Genomic DNA, 14,736 nt, shown 5'->3' on the forward strand with positions numbered 1-14,736 from the left:
CTGATCCAGACCCCTGTCCACATCCACATGATCCCTTTGAACATCATTCCTTACATTAGTACCATTACTTCATGTTACCTAAAAAAGCAGGTCCACTCCCTGTTCATGCAGAGGTGGACCTTACAGACCCTGGAGACCACATTGGACCTGAGACTGTGGACTCACTGTCCTCACTGGAACTGTTACTGTCACTGTCTTGTAATGTGAATGTGTGCGGAAATGACCAAAAACAGTCACTTGCCTGATAAAGGGTTAAATACAAACTAGTTTTGCTATAAATCCAAGTGAAGAACAACTTTTGTCTACGATACTCAAAATAACCTACTGTAATAGTATTCAGTGTTTCAGGTCCTCTTTAAATAATTGAACTAAAACTAATGGGTATGTTAGTGTTATTTTTTCGGGCAGGTTTAAGCCGTTGTCTTCTCTTCTGGATGAAAACCATCTCCATATTTAAGTTCATCATTTTACTTAATGTTCTGTTTCCTGTTTATCTGTCGCAGCCCAAAGCTCGTACCAGCTCTGAGGAGAGTATGACCGGAGAAGACGACCGGGCCAGGAAACCGTCCGCCCTGTACGCCCCTGCCCCCACCCCGTTAATGAGGACCTCCAGTGGGACACAGGTCCGGCCCACCCCCCAACCACGATCCATGAGACACTCAGGTGAGAAAAGACGCCATTAGAGGCAAAAAAAACCCTCTGAGTGTATTCACAGAGTTAAGTTTAGATTTAACCCAAGTACATTTGTCATATATGAAGTGTCTGTTTTTGTGTTTGTTCATGATGCAGACCCCGCCTCCCTCCCAGCCCGGTCATGTGACACCCCACCTGACCTACTTCCTCCTGAGCTCCCTCCTAAAGGCATTCGCCGGCGGCAACTGCCACCAAAGGTGAGCCAGGAGATAAAACCTGTGCATCACCCACTGTAAACAATGAACATACGGATTATTTATGTTCATCAAATACAACCAGAAGGGACAGAATAGTGTTAACCCTTCAAACGCCAAAGTTGTTATATTGGGAGAAGTAACTAACAGACTGTCTAACAGATTGAAACAGACCATAATAGCTACAGATAGTTCCCAAATCTTGTTACCACCTCCCACCAGTAGATGGCAGACATGTGCCCCTTCAATCCTAACACCATTTCAGGACATGTTTCTATTAAAAGTGAAGAAGAAAATCCAGTTTAAAGGCCTGAGTTGGTTTAGTAAGTAAAGTTTATTTAGTTTTAGTTCAAATAGATAAGGACAGATTTGTCTACTCTGCTACTTGGATAAAAAGACACTAAAACTTACTGCATTTTACTTTCTACTAATGTTTAAGTTCATTTATTTTAAGGATAAGATGAAAAAAACAACAAAAACACAAAGAAAACTTCCATGTAAATATGTTCAAAGTTCAGCTTTACTAAAAGTTATGCAATCCAATATGGCCACCACCCTGTAACATCACAACATGCAATTTAGATGAGTACATTTACTCCCATCAGAAACTTTGGGTCATACTTAATGTTTTTGTCATTTACAGTTTGACTTTATCTCTAAACACTTCCAACATACAGCTTTTTGTAATGTTGACATCAAAATTTGCAATTTTTTTTTTACTCTGAAGCCTAAAGGGTTTAAATAGTCCAAATAACAGATACCGATTGCCTTCTATGAGTAATGGACTAAATGAGCTTTTTATAATTCCATTCATCTTTCCTCTTGACATGCCCCTCATCAGCTTTCCCGTGTTCCTTGGCAGGACGCCGCTGAGTCCATGAGCCCCGTCATGAAGAAACCACCGGTCAGTCATGTGTTCATGGAACCTCCTTTCACCCAAATATATTATATATACTGTATATTTGGTAAAATATCCTCATGAACGTTGTCCTTCTGTAGATGTACAGTCACAGAAAAAATTATTAGACCATCAAAAGTCATCAAAAACAATGGTTATGTAATCCAGTACTAATTCCTGTGTGTCATGTGACTAAAACAGACAGAAAAGAAAACATGGAATGTCTAAAAGCACTGTTTTTGTCAGTACAGTGCCATAGATATTGATCTAAGAACTGAAGTGATTTTGGTTATTATCAAGAAAACATGGAAAATGGATAGATATCAGCTCTGAAATTAAACTACTATGAGCTATTTTTGTTGTTATCATTATATTTGTCCAAACAAATGCATATTTAGTTGGACCAGGCATTAAAATGAACAAGAAACTGAAGAAAACAAGGGGTGGTCTAATAATTTTTTCCACGACTGTACATTTGTACATGTAGCAGATAAAAACTGTATTTTTGTTCTGAGACTTCATGCAGAAGCTTAAAGTTGTGTCAGGAACATAAACCACCACAGAGTCTGGGATGAATAATTCAGCGCTCTTCCCTCTTATTTCAGGTTTTCTTTAAGAAGATCTTCCATGGCTGCCCTCTTAAAATAAACTGTTCTACGACCTGGGAAAACCCAGCGACTAAAGGTTGGACAAACTCCTCTGTCCTCTGTTTAACCTCCTCAGACCCAGCTGTGGGTTTTCTGTCCACATTTGTGGACAAGAGTTTCACAACTTTATACAAAAAAAAAAAAAGAAAAGAAAACTGTGCACCACAAAGGACATTCCATAAAAATTTTAAAAACTGTTGCATCATGATGTTTCCAATATAGGTACTTATTTGATAAAAACCAAAAACAGCTGGTACTTTGCTGACATTTCCTGGGTCTTAGGAGGTTAATGTACGTGATGTTTTATCTCCTGGACCATCATGTGTCTCCTCCTCCATCAGACCAACATCTGATCCTCGGGGCTGAGGAGGGAATCTACACCCTGAACCTCAACGGATCCGAGGCCACCATGGAGCTGGTACCAACTTTATCTAATTTACACCAGTGAACGTTCACACTTTGGGCTGGAGAGACCTGATGAGGGCCATGGGGTTATATCTATGGAGGAATCCAGATCAGTTATTGGAAATAGTACCTGGGCCAATGATATGTTCTTACAGATATGAAGTAAATCCAAGAGAAGTCAGAAAGATCTGCAGGAGCAGTAGAAGGAAAAAAAATCCAGAAACTGAAAATAGTCACATTCCATCACATTGAAAATAGTCCATATGGACATAGATGAAGCTGGAGTTGATCAGTAATTAGTTATTATATTATATCATAACATATTGTATTACGTTGCATTACATTACATTATATTATATTATTTTACGTTACATTACATTACATTATTTTATATTATAATAGTTGTGTGGTCTCTGTGTTTTCTTGAGTGTTTTTAAGGAGATCCTGCAGCTGTAGCGATGCACTGAATGAATGATTGTGTTCTTTTTCTGTTTCAGTTGTATCCTGGGAAATGCACTTGGGTTTACACCATCAACAACGTCCTCATGTCTGTTTCAGGTAAATGTAAAAGGTGTTAAATAAAATCCAGATCCAGAAAAGTGAAGCTAATTCTGAAGTGTCGAAGCTGCAGTTCTCTGAGCGTCCACTAGGGGCTCATCCAAACCTCATTCCAACCATCATCTGTGAATCTGTCTGCAGGTAAATCATCACAGCTCCACTCCCATTCCCTCAAAGAGTTGTATGAACAGGCTCGGAAAGACCAGAGGATGGTTGCCTTGCCAACGCACAGACTGTTGCCAAGGTAACGCTGGACTCTCTTTACTTCTGTCTTTTAAATGTGGATGCTAATATACAAAAACATTTAATTGTTTTCATCACCAACTTTAATTTTTTCAGGAAAATTGCAGTGACGTGTAAAATACCTGATACGAAAGGCTGCAAGACCTGCTCGGCCGGTAAGAAACGAAATAAAAACAGATACAGAACATGAGGAGGGCATGTTCTAATACAGCAGGTTTGTTAGTTTGTGTGGTCCACAGCAGGGTTTATATTGGACTCTTTGGCTGAAAACGGTGCATTTTTACAAAGTCTGTATCATTATAAATAATTATATTATCATATATTTCAATATTAAATATTATCTTTATAATATGTCTAGGATTAAACATTTTGTGAAATAAGTGAGGGATCTAGCTCTTTTATGTGATTCAGAACAGGTTGCCAGGTACTGAGAAACTTATTGGCACATCCTCTTATAGAATATCTGATTTTTTTCCAATGTTAAATGATGTAAAAGATCCAGAAACCAAGATTTAAATGTTGGAGGTTGTTTATCTTTCCATTTAAGTAGTATTAGTCTACGAGCCAGAAGAGTGGTGGAGGTAATTCCATTTTTAGATGTTTGGTTAAAATGAAAAGAATGTGATGTAATGCCAAATATTGCATCTGTTGCCTCAGGTTCAATATGAGACCCTGTTACATCAGATTATTCCACTTATACCACAGTATGTCTGTGTTCCTTATTTATTTATTTATTTATTTATTTAGTCAAATATCTTTTTTATGGTGCAACAGGGTGTGAATGTTCATGGGTTTGGGTATAAAAAACAAAAAAACAACAAGAAAAGCACTCGGAGAGCGCAGACCTCCGCCAGGGCCAATAAGTGGGGGCCCCCCGTGGGCCCCCCGTGGGCCCCCCCACCCCCCATCCCTGATCACCACCAAAATTTAATCATTTCTTCCTTGTGCCGGTATCAACATTTCCTGAAAATTTCGTGAAAATCCATCCATAACTTTTTGAGTTATCTTGCTAACAAACAAACAAACAAACACGCACACACAAAGCAAAGCGATCACAATACCTCCTGGTGGAGGTAATGACTGTATTATGCTTTTCTGAATAACTCAATATGTAATAAAAACACTTTGAACAAAATAAAAAAAAAAAAAAAAAAAAATTTGTTGCAGCAGGTTGTTGATTTGCACAAAAAATGCAAGACAAAGAAACACAAAAGTTACTCACTGGGGAAAAAATGTTGGATCCTGAAATAATCCTTCACATTTCCATGTCAAAAATAACAAATGCATATAAATAAATAGGAATTAAAGGCACAAAGAGGAGAAAAACCTCTGGAAATCAAAGAATCTGGACTAAACCAAAACCAAAATGTGATGAGAATTATCATCATAATTTTATTCTATCCTCTTGTTTATCTTCAGTGTTGAGTGATAAAGTGTAAAGGGAACCCTGTGTTTAAAGGTTTAACTGTTTGTGATGTTCTGTGTGAGTTCATTAAATCCAGACTAATGTGAGTTGTGTCGTGCAGCAGGGACGCTGCAGCGTGGATGTGTGTTCCTGTGTTGTGCTCTGGAGGCCAGTGTGGTTCTGCTGCAGTGGTACGAACCCATGCACAAGTTCATGCTCATCAAGGTACGTTCACAACAAAACAGATAGATAGATAGATAGATAGATAGATAGATAGATAGATAGATAGATAGATAGATAGATAGATAGATAGATAGATAGATAGATAGATAGATAGATAGATAGATAGATAGATAGATAGATAGATAGATAGATACAAACATACATACATACATACATACATAGATTAAAAAAAAAAATCAGATTTCACCCAAAAAAATCTGAGTTGTACATATAAACCTGCCGTCTGAACATAGCCTTAGTTTATGTTCAGTTTATGGTAGATTTGACAGAAAAAGTCAGTTTTTCTTCAGTTTTCTGTCTTTTTGGTTTAACCTCCTAAGACCCGGCTTTTGGGTTTTCTGTCCACATTTGTGGACAAGAGTTTCACAACTTTATACAAAAAAAAAAAAAGAAAACTGTCCACCACAAAGGACATTCCATAAAAAATTTAAAAACTGCATCTGATAAAACTGTTGCATCATGATGTTTCCAATATAGGTACATATTTAATAAAAAACAAAAAAAGCTGGTACTTTGCTGACATTTCCTGGGTCTTAGGAGGTTAAGAACCCTCAAATGTAATCAGAGTATGGTGATAAAAGTACATAATCAGTACATTGAATACCAGAAAATACCTGATTTTCTTTTTTTTTTTTGTTTTTCATTTTGTTTTTATTGAAAAAGGTGACAAAATATCTCCAACATTACCATTCATACAGATATAATCTATTAGAGCCCTTTTCATATTTCTTATTTTATACATAAAAAAGTGTTAAAAAAAAAAACAACAAAAACTGTGAAATGGGTGTGTACAGTTTCAGTATTTCTCACTTAAAAACAATCATAGCGTTACAATACCTGTGGGTTCTTTAAACATTACACATGTTTATGCAGAAAATAAGAAAACAAAGGATAAATACAGGGAGATTATGAAAAAAGAGGACATTTTTAGAGGAGTGATACAAATTCTTGGTGCCTAGAGGATACAACCTTGATCCATTTGTCCCAAATATGATCAAATTTATCCCTCTGGATTCTGATAGAGTAAGTCAGTTTTTTCATTTTGAATATTTGTAAGATGATCTCGTACCAAATGAAAATACCTGATTTTCACTGAAAAAATGCAAAACAGAGAGGATAATATTATGATAAATGGTGATAAATCACTTGAGGAGAAAAATTAAATTGGGAACTACCACAAAAGTAGCACTAGGTCTTTATGGGTTAATATTTGTATTAAATATGTGTTTCTATTGAGTTTTTATGTAGCATCTGTTTTTATTTTTCCTTGTAAATGAGGTAAAAAAACAGGACAGCAGCTCATCTATAAACATAAACATGAAAAATCATCTTGTATGTATCATCAGACATGTCAGTCAAATCTAGACCCTCCTGCATTTTACTAAAGGTGATGAATGAACTGTCAGTGTTAAATCACATACACAACACCACAGTTTGTCAGATGATGTACTATGGATGTCATGGCTCATCTTTGTTTTGGTCTCTTATGTTTTTTGTTTTTTTTTGTCTTTTTGTCTTTTTCGGGCTGCTGACTCCATCCCAGTTGTAAAATAACTGCCGGTGGGGAATAAAGCATTTTATGGTGTCTATTAAACTTATGAGTCAGCTCTAGACCTTTGACCATAAAATGCTTATGGTTTTAAAGGCAGATCCACTGGTGTCTTTATAATAAACCGTCCTGTAAAAAAGGTTGTAGGTTTAAGCATCCGAGAGTAAAACACTTAACCTGTACTTTATGAGCTGTAAAACCGAACCTAAACCACCAGAGACATTTAACCCGTCAAAACAGGAGCACAGCGTAAAAATAACCTGAAAAAACTGACATTTCTAAAGAAAAATAAGTGTAATTTTAACAATTTTAGGCCTCAACTTATCATTTATACATGTGCATTATGGATCAGATCTATAAAGGCACAAAACATTTAGTAACAGGCAGAATACTGGTGAAATTACACGAATTTTTCAGACATTTGAAGTTGTTCATATTTGTTCAGATTATTCAATGTTCTGCATTTCCACTCGGTTGTAATTATGTATATAGCTGTTATTTTATTACTTATTACTATTATTATTATTATTATTATTATTATCATTGTTATTTTCTATTATTTGTTTTTTGCACTATCTTTATGCATGTACATTTTTTCCTTCTTTATTCTGTTACTGATTTGACCATTAAATTTCCCTGTTGTGGGATCAATAATAATTAATCTAATCTATTCACAAAGGATAGTTTTTTAATGTAAACATTTTTATAATTTAATGTGATTTTTTCACTACTTTCACTATTTTCACTAAAACAAAAATAAAAATTTAGAGTTGTCATTATTTACTGGCATAATGTAATACAGGGTGTCCCAAAAAATTTGACATAATTTCATCACCTAATAATTTGTTTAAAATTTGTTTGCTCTTTTTGCTCAAAAAAATAGATAGACATGCCGTTTACTGCAACAGAAAAGGCGTTCTGTGTATTGACGTACGCCCAAACTCAGTCAAATGTGAATGAGCAACGTGAATTTGTTCGAAAATGTCATCAACATACGCCAACAGGAAAACAGATTTGGACATAGCATAAGAAATTTCAAGAGGAAGCCTGTTTGTGTCGGAAAAAAGGACTCCACTACCGACTTGATGTGTGTCGCGTCACAAGCGGCGCACACATTGAACATCTGTAATAACTTTGGAACATTATAAAATTACCATCCCCCAGAATTTTTGGTTTGACATTTGTAGAATAAAACATTTTACGTACACAATCAGTGATGATGAAATTCTTTATTCAGTCATCAGATAATACAACCAGTGTCAACACTCCAAACATTACCAACAGCTTAGTGACTGAAAAGGCCCAGGCAGAGGCAGAATGCTTAGATTAATGCCTGTCCTACAGAACAAATTCAGTTACCCAGCATTCAACATAGGAAAAAGAAAAAAACAACAATGTATACAACCAAACAAACAGCAAAAACATAAAAAAGTGAAACTAAACCAGAAAAATAGAAAACTTAACCAACCAAATTAATGGTAATTTAATATAGAGTCGAACATAAATTATTTACTTATCACTTATTAGATCTTAACAATTGTATCCTTCAAAAATTGCTTTACGAACCTTTTTTTTTTTTTTTGTAAATATCAAAAATGGTCATTTCTCCTGACCATGTAGTCACTCCAATATGGACATGTCAAATGATGTCAGTTTTTTGGGACACCCTGTACAATGTTTTTCCACATTAACCCACTAACCCAGGGGTGTCAAACTCATTTTAGTTCAGTTCCACATTCAGCCCAATTTGATCTCCAGTGGGCCGGACCAGTAAAATAATAACAGTGAAAAAAGTAAAATTATATTATGATCAGGTTTACATCTACAAAGTTTCCTTAAAAATTTGAATAACATGAACATCTTGGATCATCATTAGAAAAACAAGTGCAATTTTGACAATATTATGCCTCAGTTTATCAGTTTATCATTTACACATGTGCGTTACAATTGCACAGAACATTTAGTAACAGGTAAAATATTGGTAAAATTGCATTTACTTTTCTTAAGACATTTCCATTTGTTCATATTTGTTCAGGTTATTCACGTTTTTTGTAAAAGTATAGTTTGTTAATGTAAACATTTTCATGTAATTTTACTTTTTTACACCAAAAAACACAGAGAGAATTTGGGGTTGTCATTATTTATAGGTTATTATGATAATATTTTACTGGTTCTGACCCACTTGAACTCTAATTGGACTGAATGTGTCTGTACGTGGAACGTGAATTAAAATGATTTTGACATCATTGATTGTTATTATCTTCAGTGTAATTTTTGCATTTCACAAATTCGTCCCGCGGGCCGGATTGGACCCTTTGGTGGGCCGGATTTGGCCCCCGAGCCGCATGTTTGACACCTGTGCACTAACCCAAGAAGAAAGGTTAGAGTCATTATTTATAGGTTATTATGTTGTTATTTTACTTGAGATCACCGTTGGATCATATGTGGCCCCTGAACTAAAATAACACCCTTGACTGTTATTATCTTCAGGATAATTTTTGCACTTTTCAAATTCATCCGGGCCGGTTTTGGAGCCTTTGGCAGGCCAGTTTAGGGCTGTAGACCACATGTTTGACACCATTGCATTGCATCCAAACGTTGCAGTCCGTCTTCCAGGGTGAACCTGGCTCTTAACCCCCTCCTGTTCTTGCAGACATTTGACTTCCCCCTCCCCAGCCCTCTACGGGTCTTTGAGATGGTGGTGGTCCCTCAGCAGGAGTACCCCCTGGTCTGCATTGGTATTTCCCGCGGCTCCGCCCCCAACCCACCCGTCACCGTACAGTACATCAACCTGAACTCCAACACGTCGTGGTTCACCAACTCCGGCCTGGGTACGTGGACACAAACACACCAGCGTCATCTCACTTAGACCAGGTTTAAAGTATTTACCTGCTGATGTTCACTGTCACAGAGAAACCCAGTCCAGAGGTGGTCCAGGTGAACCAGCTGGACAGCAGCACCCTGCTCATCCTCATAGAGAGTAAGTACACAACGGACGGTCTGCACATGTGGTCAACAACTAAAGACAGACATGGAAACGTTACAACTGTACAGGATAATAATAAAACCACATATGGACAGAATGAGTCTGGACCAGATCCCCTTAAATAAAAAAGACCAGATCAGACCAGTAGATAAGTCTGGTACCATCCATGATAATTCTATAATAATAATAATAATAATAATAATAATAATAATAATTTTTGTTTTTTTTTTTATTTTATTTGTATATCACTTTTCAGAATACTCAAAGACTGTCTACACAGGATTAAACAAGAAACCAAAATGAACGTACAACATTCATCAGAACAGCATACAAACAGTAGACAAACATACAGCACATAACACATAATAAGCAGATACTATGTATGTTCTTAGTTTAGTGGTTTATGCACGGTTTTAGAACAGACTTTTATTATGTTTTATGTATATTCATAGTGTGGATGAGTGACTCAGAATTAGAAATACTTTATTAATCCCTGAGGGGAAAATTGTGTGTTACAGTTGCTCCAACATAGTTAAAGTATAGAAAGAAAGCAACTCAAGAGCAAAGAAAAATACAAATAAAACAAAGAGTAAACAATAAACAATGCTATGTAGTATGCGTATGGCTGTGATTTCTATTTTCTCTAACTTATGCTACTGCCGTCTTGGCCTGGACACCTTTGGAAAAGAGATTTTTAATCTCAGTGAGCTTTTTTTCCTGGTTAAATAAAATAAATAAATAACATGAAAATAAAATTAAAATCTGAGGATAAAACCTCAGTATTTCATTTGACAAAGGGGACACACTCATCTCTTCTGTGTGAGTTTATTCCAGTTCATTCTCATAAATCTCTCAAAATACTTGGACTGTATCCTCAAAGTATCATATTATTTTCTTCATTTCGGCCTTAATCCTCTTTCATCTCTTAAAACTTTCTAAACAAGTAAAATCATTCAAATCCATTCTTTCGCACTGATTTTGGTCGATGCTGATGCAACACCAGTGTCTTTATTACTAATGTCAGGGAGAGGCTGTTTTTGGTGGAAGTCAGATGAAATGACTGCATCTGTCCCTAACCCTCTGTCCTCCGTCCTCTTTCGTCCATCTTCTGTCCTCCGTCCTCTGTCCTGTCCTCTGTCCTCCTCAGAGTCAGTTCACCTCGTCGGCCTGGAGGGGGAGCTGAAGAGCAGCCGGTCTCCTCCTCAGGAGGTGTCCTTCACCCATGAGGTGGAGTCTGTAGGTGAGAACATCCTCTGGACCAGTGTTAAAGTCATTTTAGTTCAGGTTCCACATCCAGTCCAGTTTGATCTGAAGGGGGTCAAACCAGGAAAATAAGAACAGTGAAAAAGTCAAATTACATCATAAAAATGTTTACATCTACAAAGTTTCCTTAACCCTCCCACAGTCTTTGTCGGGCAGAAATGACCCACAGTTCCATATATTCCTACACTCTCTCTCTGTCCTCGGGTCGGACAGACCCTCCAGATTCCAACTTTGAGCACAGTCCACCTCCTGCTGTCGTTGTTGGGTCAAAGAAGTCCTGTCGAGCTCAAGATGAAGAAATAAGACGAAGGCAGCAGAAGGGTTAAAACTGTGAATAACAAGAACAACCAGAAATGTCTTAAAAAAGAAGTGTATTTTTTTTTTTTTAACATTTCGTATTTATTTCTTCTTTTTATCAGTACAACACACTCTCCTCAGGTTGAGGAGCAGGAAAAGAAACAAAAGAACAGAAAAGCAAGCAAATGAAAAGAACAGCCTGTGTTTTTGTCAGAATATTTGAAGGTCCCTTAACAGACACATTTGTCCCTGAATGTCAGCCATTTTCCCCACCTTTTCATAAAGAGATTTTCTTCTAACTTCAGTTTATATGTAAGATGTTCCTTGACAAATATATCATCTACGACTGAAAGTCATTGTTTATAAGACAGACCATCAGTTTTAAGGCAAGGCAAGTTTATTTGTATAGCACATTTCAGCAACAAGGCAATTCAAGGTGCTTCACACAGGACATTGAAATAAAAGAAAGAAAAAGAAACACATTTAAAACATTATAAAAGAAACATGTAAAAGGTGATTAAAAACAGCGAGTAATAAAACAACACATAAAATTAAAAAAAATAAAATAGAATAAAATAAAAATAAAAACACATATTAAAGTAAGAGTTGCAGTGCAGAGTTTCAAAGAGAATATAAAGTTTAAAAAGTCAAAAGCCTTTTAGTCGAAGGCAGCAGTGAACAGGTGAGTCTTTAACCTGGACTTAAAAGAACTCAGACTCTCAGCAGACCTGATATTTTCTGGTAGTTTGTTCCAGATATACGGAGCATAGAAACTGAACGCTGATTCTCCATGTTTAGTTCTGACTTTGGGAACACAGAGCAGACCTGCACCAGATGACCAGTTCTTTGTTGTGGCCTTCTTTCCTACAACCAGAAGGATCTTGACAAGATATCTGTCTTCTTTATGCACTGATATTAAAAAAAAAAAAGTGAAATTTTAACAAAATTCTGTCTCAGTTTATCATTTACACATGTGAATTACAACTTAAAGATCACAGTGGATCTACAAATAAACAAAACATTTAGTAACAGACAGAATATTGGTCAAATTACACTTATTTCACATAAGACAGTTCAGGTTGTTCATATTTGTTCAGGTTATTCATATTTTTTTGTGAAAGGATAGTTTGTAAATCTAAATCTTTTCATATAATTTTACTTTTTTACACTAAAACAAAGAGAAAAATGGGTGGGTGAGGGGGTTAATTTGTCTCCTCCTTCCTGTGGTGTGTGGGTGGGGTTGAGGACATTGTTTCATGTCCACCTTGTGTTTGTCCAGTTTACTTCGAGGACACGCTGCTGGCGGTTTGGCGTCACGGTTGGCAGAGGAGGGGACAGAACTTCACCGACGTCCTGGAGGAAACCAACGACCACCGCAGGGTCTACAGACTGGTGCCCTCAGACAGGTACAGCAAAGCCCAGAGGGTAAAAGACTGACAGGGACGTAGAGGTGGAGACGCAAAGCACACAGGTTTACAGGGGTGGGTTTATCCAGGTAAAGAAGTTCGCAGAGTTCCACAGAGTTGGTGCTGGAAAAGAAAAAGTCCATTCACCAACAGTCATTTTCTGGACTTTGGGGACAAACAAAAGGCCAGAGTCTGTCACCCGGTCAGATAAATACACAGGTGATACACCACTGACAATATTACAGGTGAGAGGAAACACCTTATATGATCAAACGTACTCACTGCTGCATCATTTTGAATAATTTTCAGACTGTGGATGCTCTTCTTCATTAAACTGGATGAAAGAGCATTACAATAACGACTGATAATTAAAATCACAAACTGTCAGACTGTACAACACAACAGTACAGCTCATACTTTCTGATATACTACAATTCTACTTATCAGAATCAGAATCAGATCACTTTATTGTCATTCAGGCAGAATTACAACAGAGCTGCACTGCAGAACGAAATGACGATGTGGGGTCAAAAAAATAAACCAAACAAAAAAACACCTGCAATAAAAAAAAAAGTCATAAAATACTCGTGAGGTACTGCTGTGAGTGAATAAATAAACATAAAATGAGAGAATAAATAGGTACTTATCACACAAATAAGTAAAAAGTTATTGCATAATTTATGTAATTATGTATAGAACCCAGAGTGTTATAACTTATTGCTATTATTATTTTTGTATTGTTTGTTTTTTGTACTTTACGTTGCATATTTTCTTGTACTTTATCCTGTTGCTACCATGACCAGTTTATTTCCCTGTTGTGGGATCAATAAAGTTCAATCTATCTGTCTAATCCAATCATGACGTCACAAATTCATGGATTAAGACCTCGGCATCTTTAAATGACAAGGCAGGTCTGATCGAAGGAAGTCATATTTCTAATATGGAATTATGCAACTCTATTCTATTCATAAAAAAAAAAAAAATTTAAAAAAAAAAGAAAAAAAAGGAGAGGACCCAATACAGAACCCTGTGGAACACCATGCCTCATAGCATAGGACTCAGAGTGGGTGTAGTTAAACAAAATACTCTGATCTGTGACAGGTCTGATGCAGGACATCAGTGGAATACAAGGATGATTCTGCCTCTTCTGGAGTCACTGAAATGAAAATGAAAAAACAAAACAAAACCAAATGTTATCGACATGCTCTGATGTTCGGACCTTGTCGTTGCAGGATGGTGGTTCTGGAGACGCGTCCGACCGAGGACCAGACCAGCCTGTCCAACCTCTACGTCCTGGAAATCGCAGAGAACTACGTCATGCTACCCTGACGCATCCGTCCGCTCACAGAGGGCATCATGGGAGGAGAAGAAAGTTAAAAAGACAAAAGGACATTTGGACTCGTCTTTTCCGGAGGAGGTCGGCGTTTTGTCTCGACACGTGGACGTTGACTTATTTATGCTCATTTCTACTTGGTTTGTGAGATCCAATTAAATCTCCAGAGTCTGACAGCTGAGAAAACCCTGACGGAGGAGAAACGTCGTCCTCAGCACTAAGAGGACGTGGACTTGGTATCACCACGTAAACATGGCGTCCCGAAGGCGTAACGGACTGGAGCTGCAGCGCCGCCGTTCGCTCACCATGTGTTTTTAATCTGAGTTTCATGTTGTTAACACTGTAATAAAGGTGATGAACACAAACTGACAATCCACTGGTTGCTATGACAACGGTAGAACAGGTCAGGATGACGTTTATGAGACGCTGTGAGGTTTTTTTTAGACGTTCCGCGGATTCTAAATGATGAACTAACGTCTCAAAGTAATGAATTAATATATGAACAGGATTATTTTCCAGCGCTATGACCTTATTTTCCTAATTATTGTCTTCATTTTGAGACATCAGTCACTTTTCCATTGGACATCTGCGCAAAACTTTACAGATATTTACTAAA

General features: G+C 36.9%; 1 protein-coding gene across 4 annotated transcripts in view; it reads left to right on the top strand.

Moving 5' to 3' along the window:
- Positions 1–14,736, top strand: part of map4k1 (mitogen-activated protein kinase kinase kinase kinase 1) — a 77,925-nt gene extending 63,189 nt beyond the window's left edge. Inside the window, exons 19-32 of one of the 4 annotated variants that reach the window (XM_030152991.1) lie at positions 504–663; positions 790–890; positions 1,729–1,791; positions 2,391–2,469; positions 2,774–2,850; positions 3,335–3,395; positions 3,537–3,639; positions 3,735–3,793; positions 5,168–5,268; positions 9,489–9,666; positions 9,747–9,815; positions 10,969–11,061; positions 12,661–12,787; positions 14,020–14,734. In XM_030152991.1, coding sequence (XP_030008851.1) covers positions 504–663; positions 790–890; positions 1,729–1,791; positions 2,391–2,469; positions 2,774–2,850; positions 3,335–3,395; positions 3,537–3,639; positions 3,735–3,793; positions 5,168–5,268; positions 9,489–9,666; positions 9,747–9,815; positions 10,969–11,061; positions 12,661–12,787; positions 14,020–14,116 — 1,368 coding nt within the window. In that variant the 3' untranslated portion in view covers positions 14,117–14,734. Of the gene's footprint in view, positions 1–503; positions 664–789; positions 891–1,728; positions 1,792–2,390; positions 2,470–2,773; positions 2,851–3,334; positions 3,396–3,536; positions 3,640–3,734; positions 3,794–5,164; positions 5,269–9,488; positions 9,667–9,746; positions 9,816–10,968; positions 11,062–12,660; positions 12,788–14,019 lie in introns of all 4 variants that reach the window. The other 3 variants (XM_030152992.1, XM_030152990.1, XM_030152993.1) reach the window with 3 other exon arrangements.

Source organism: Sphaeramia orbicularis, chromosome 13, assembly GCF_902148855.1.
Source record: "Sphaeramia orbicularis chromosome 13, fSphaOr1.1, whole genome shotgun sequence".
NCBI lineage: Eukaryota > Metazoa > Chordata > Actinopteri > Kurtiformes > Apogonidae > Sphaeramia > Sphaeramia orbicularis.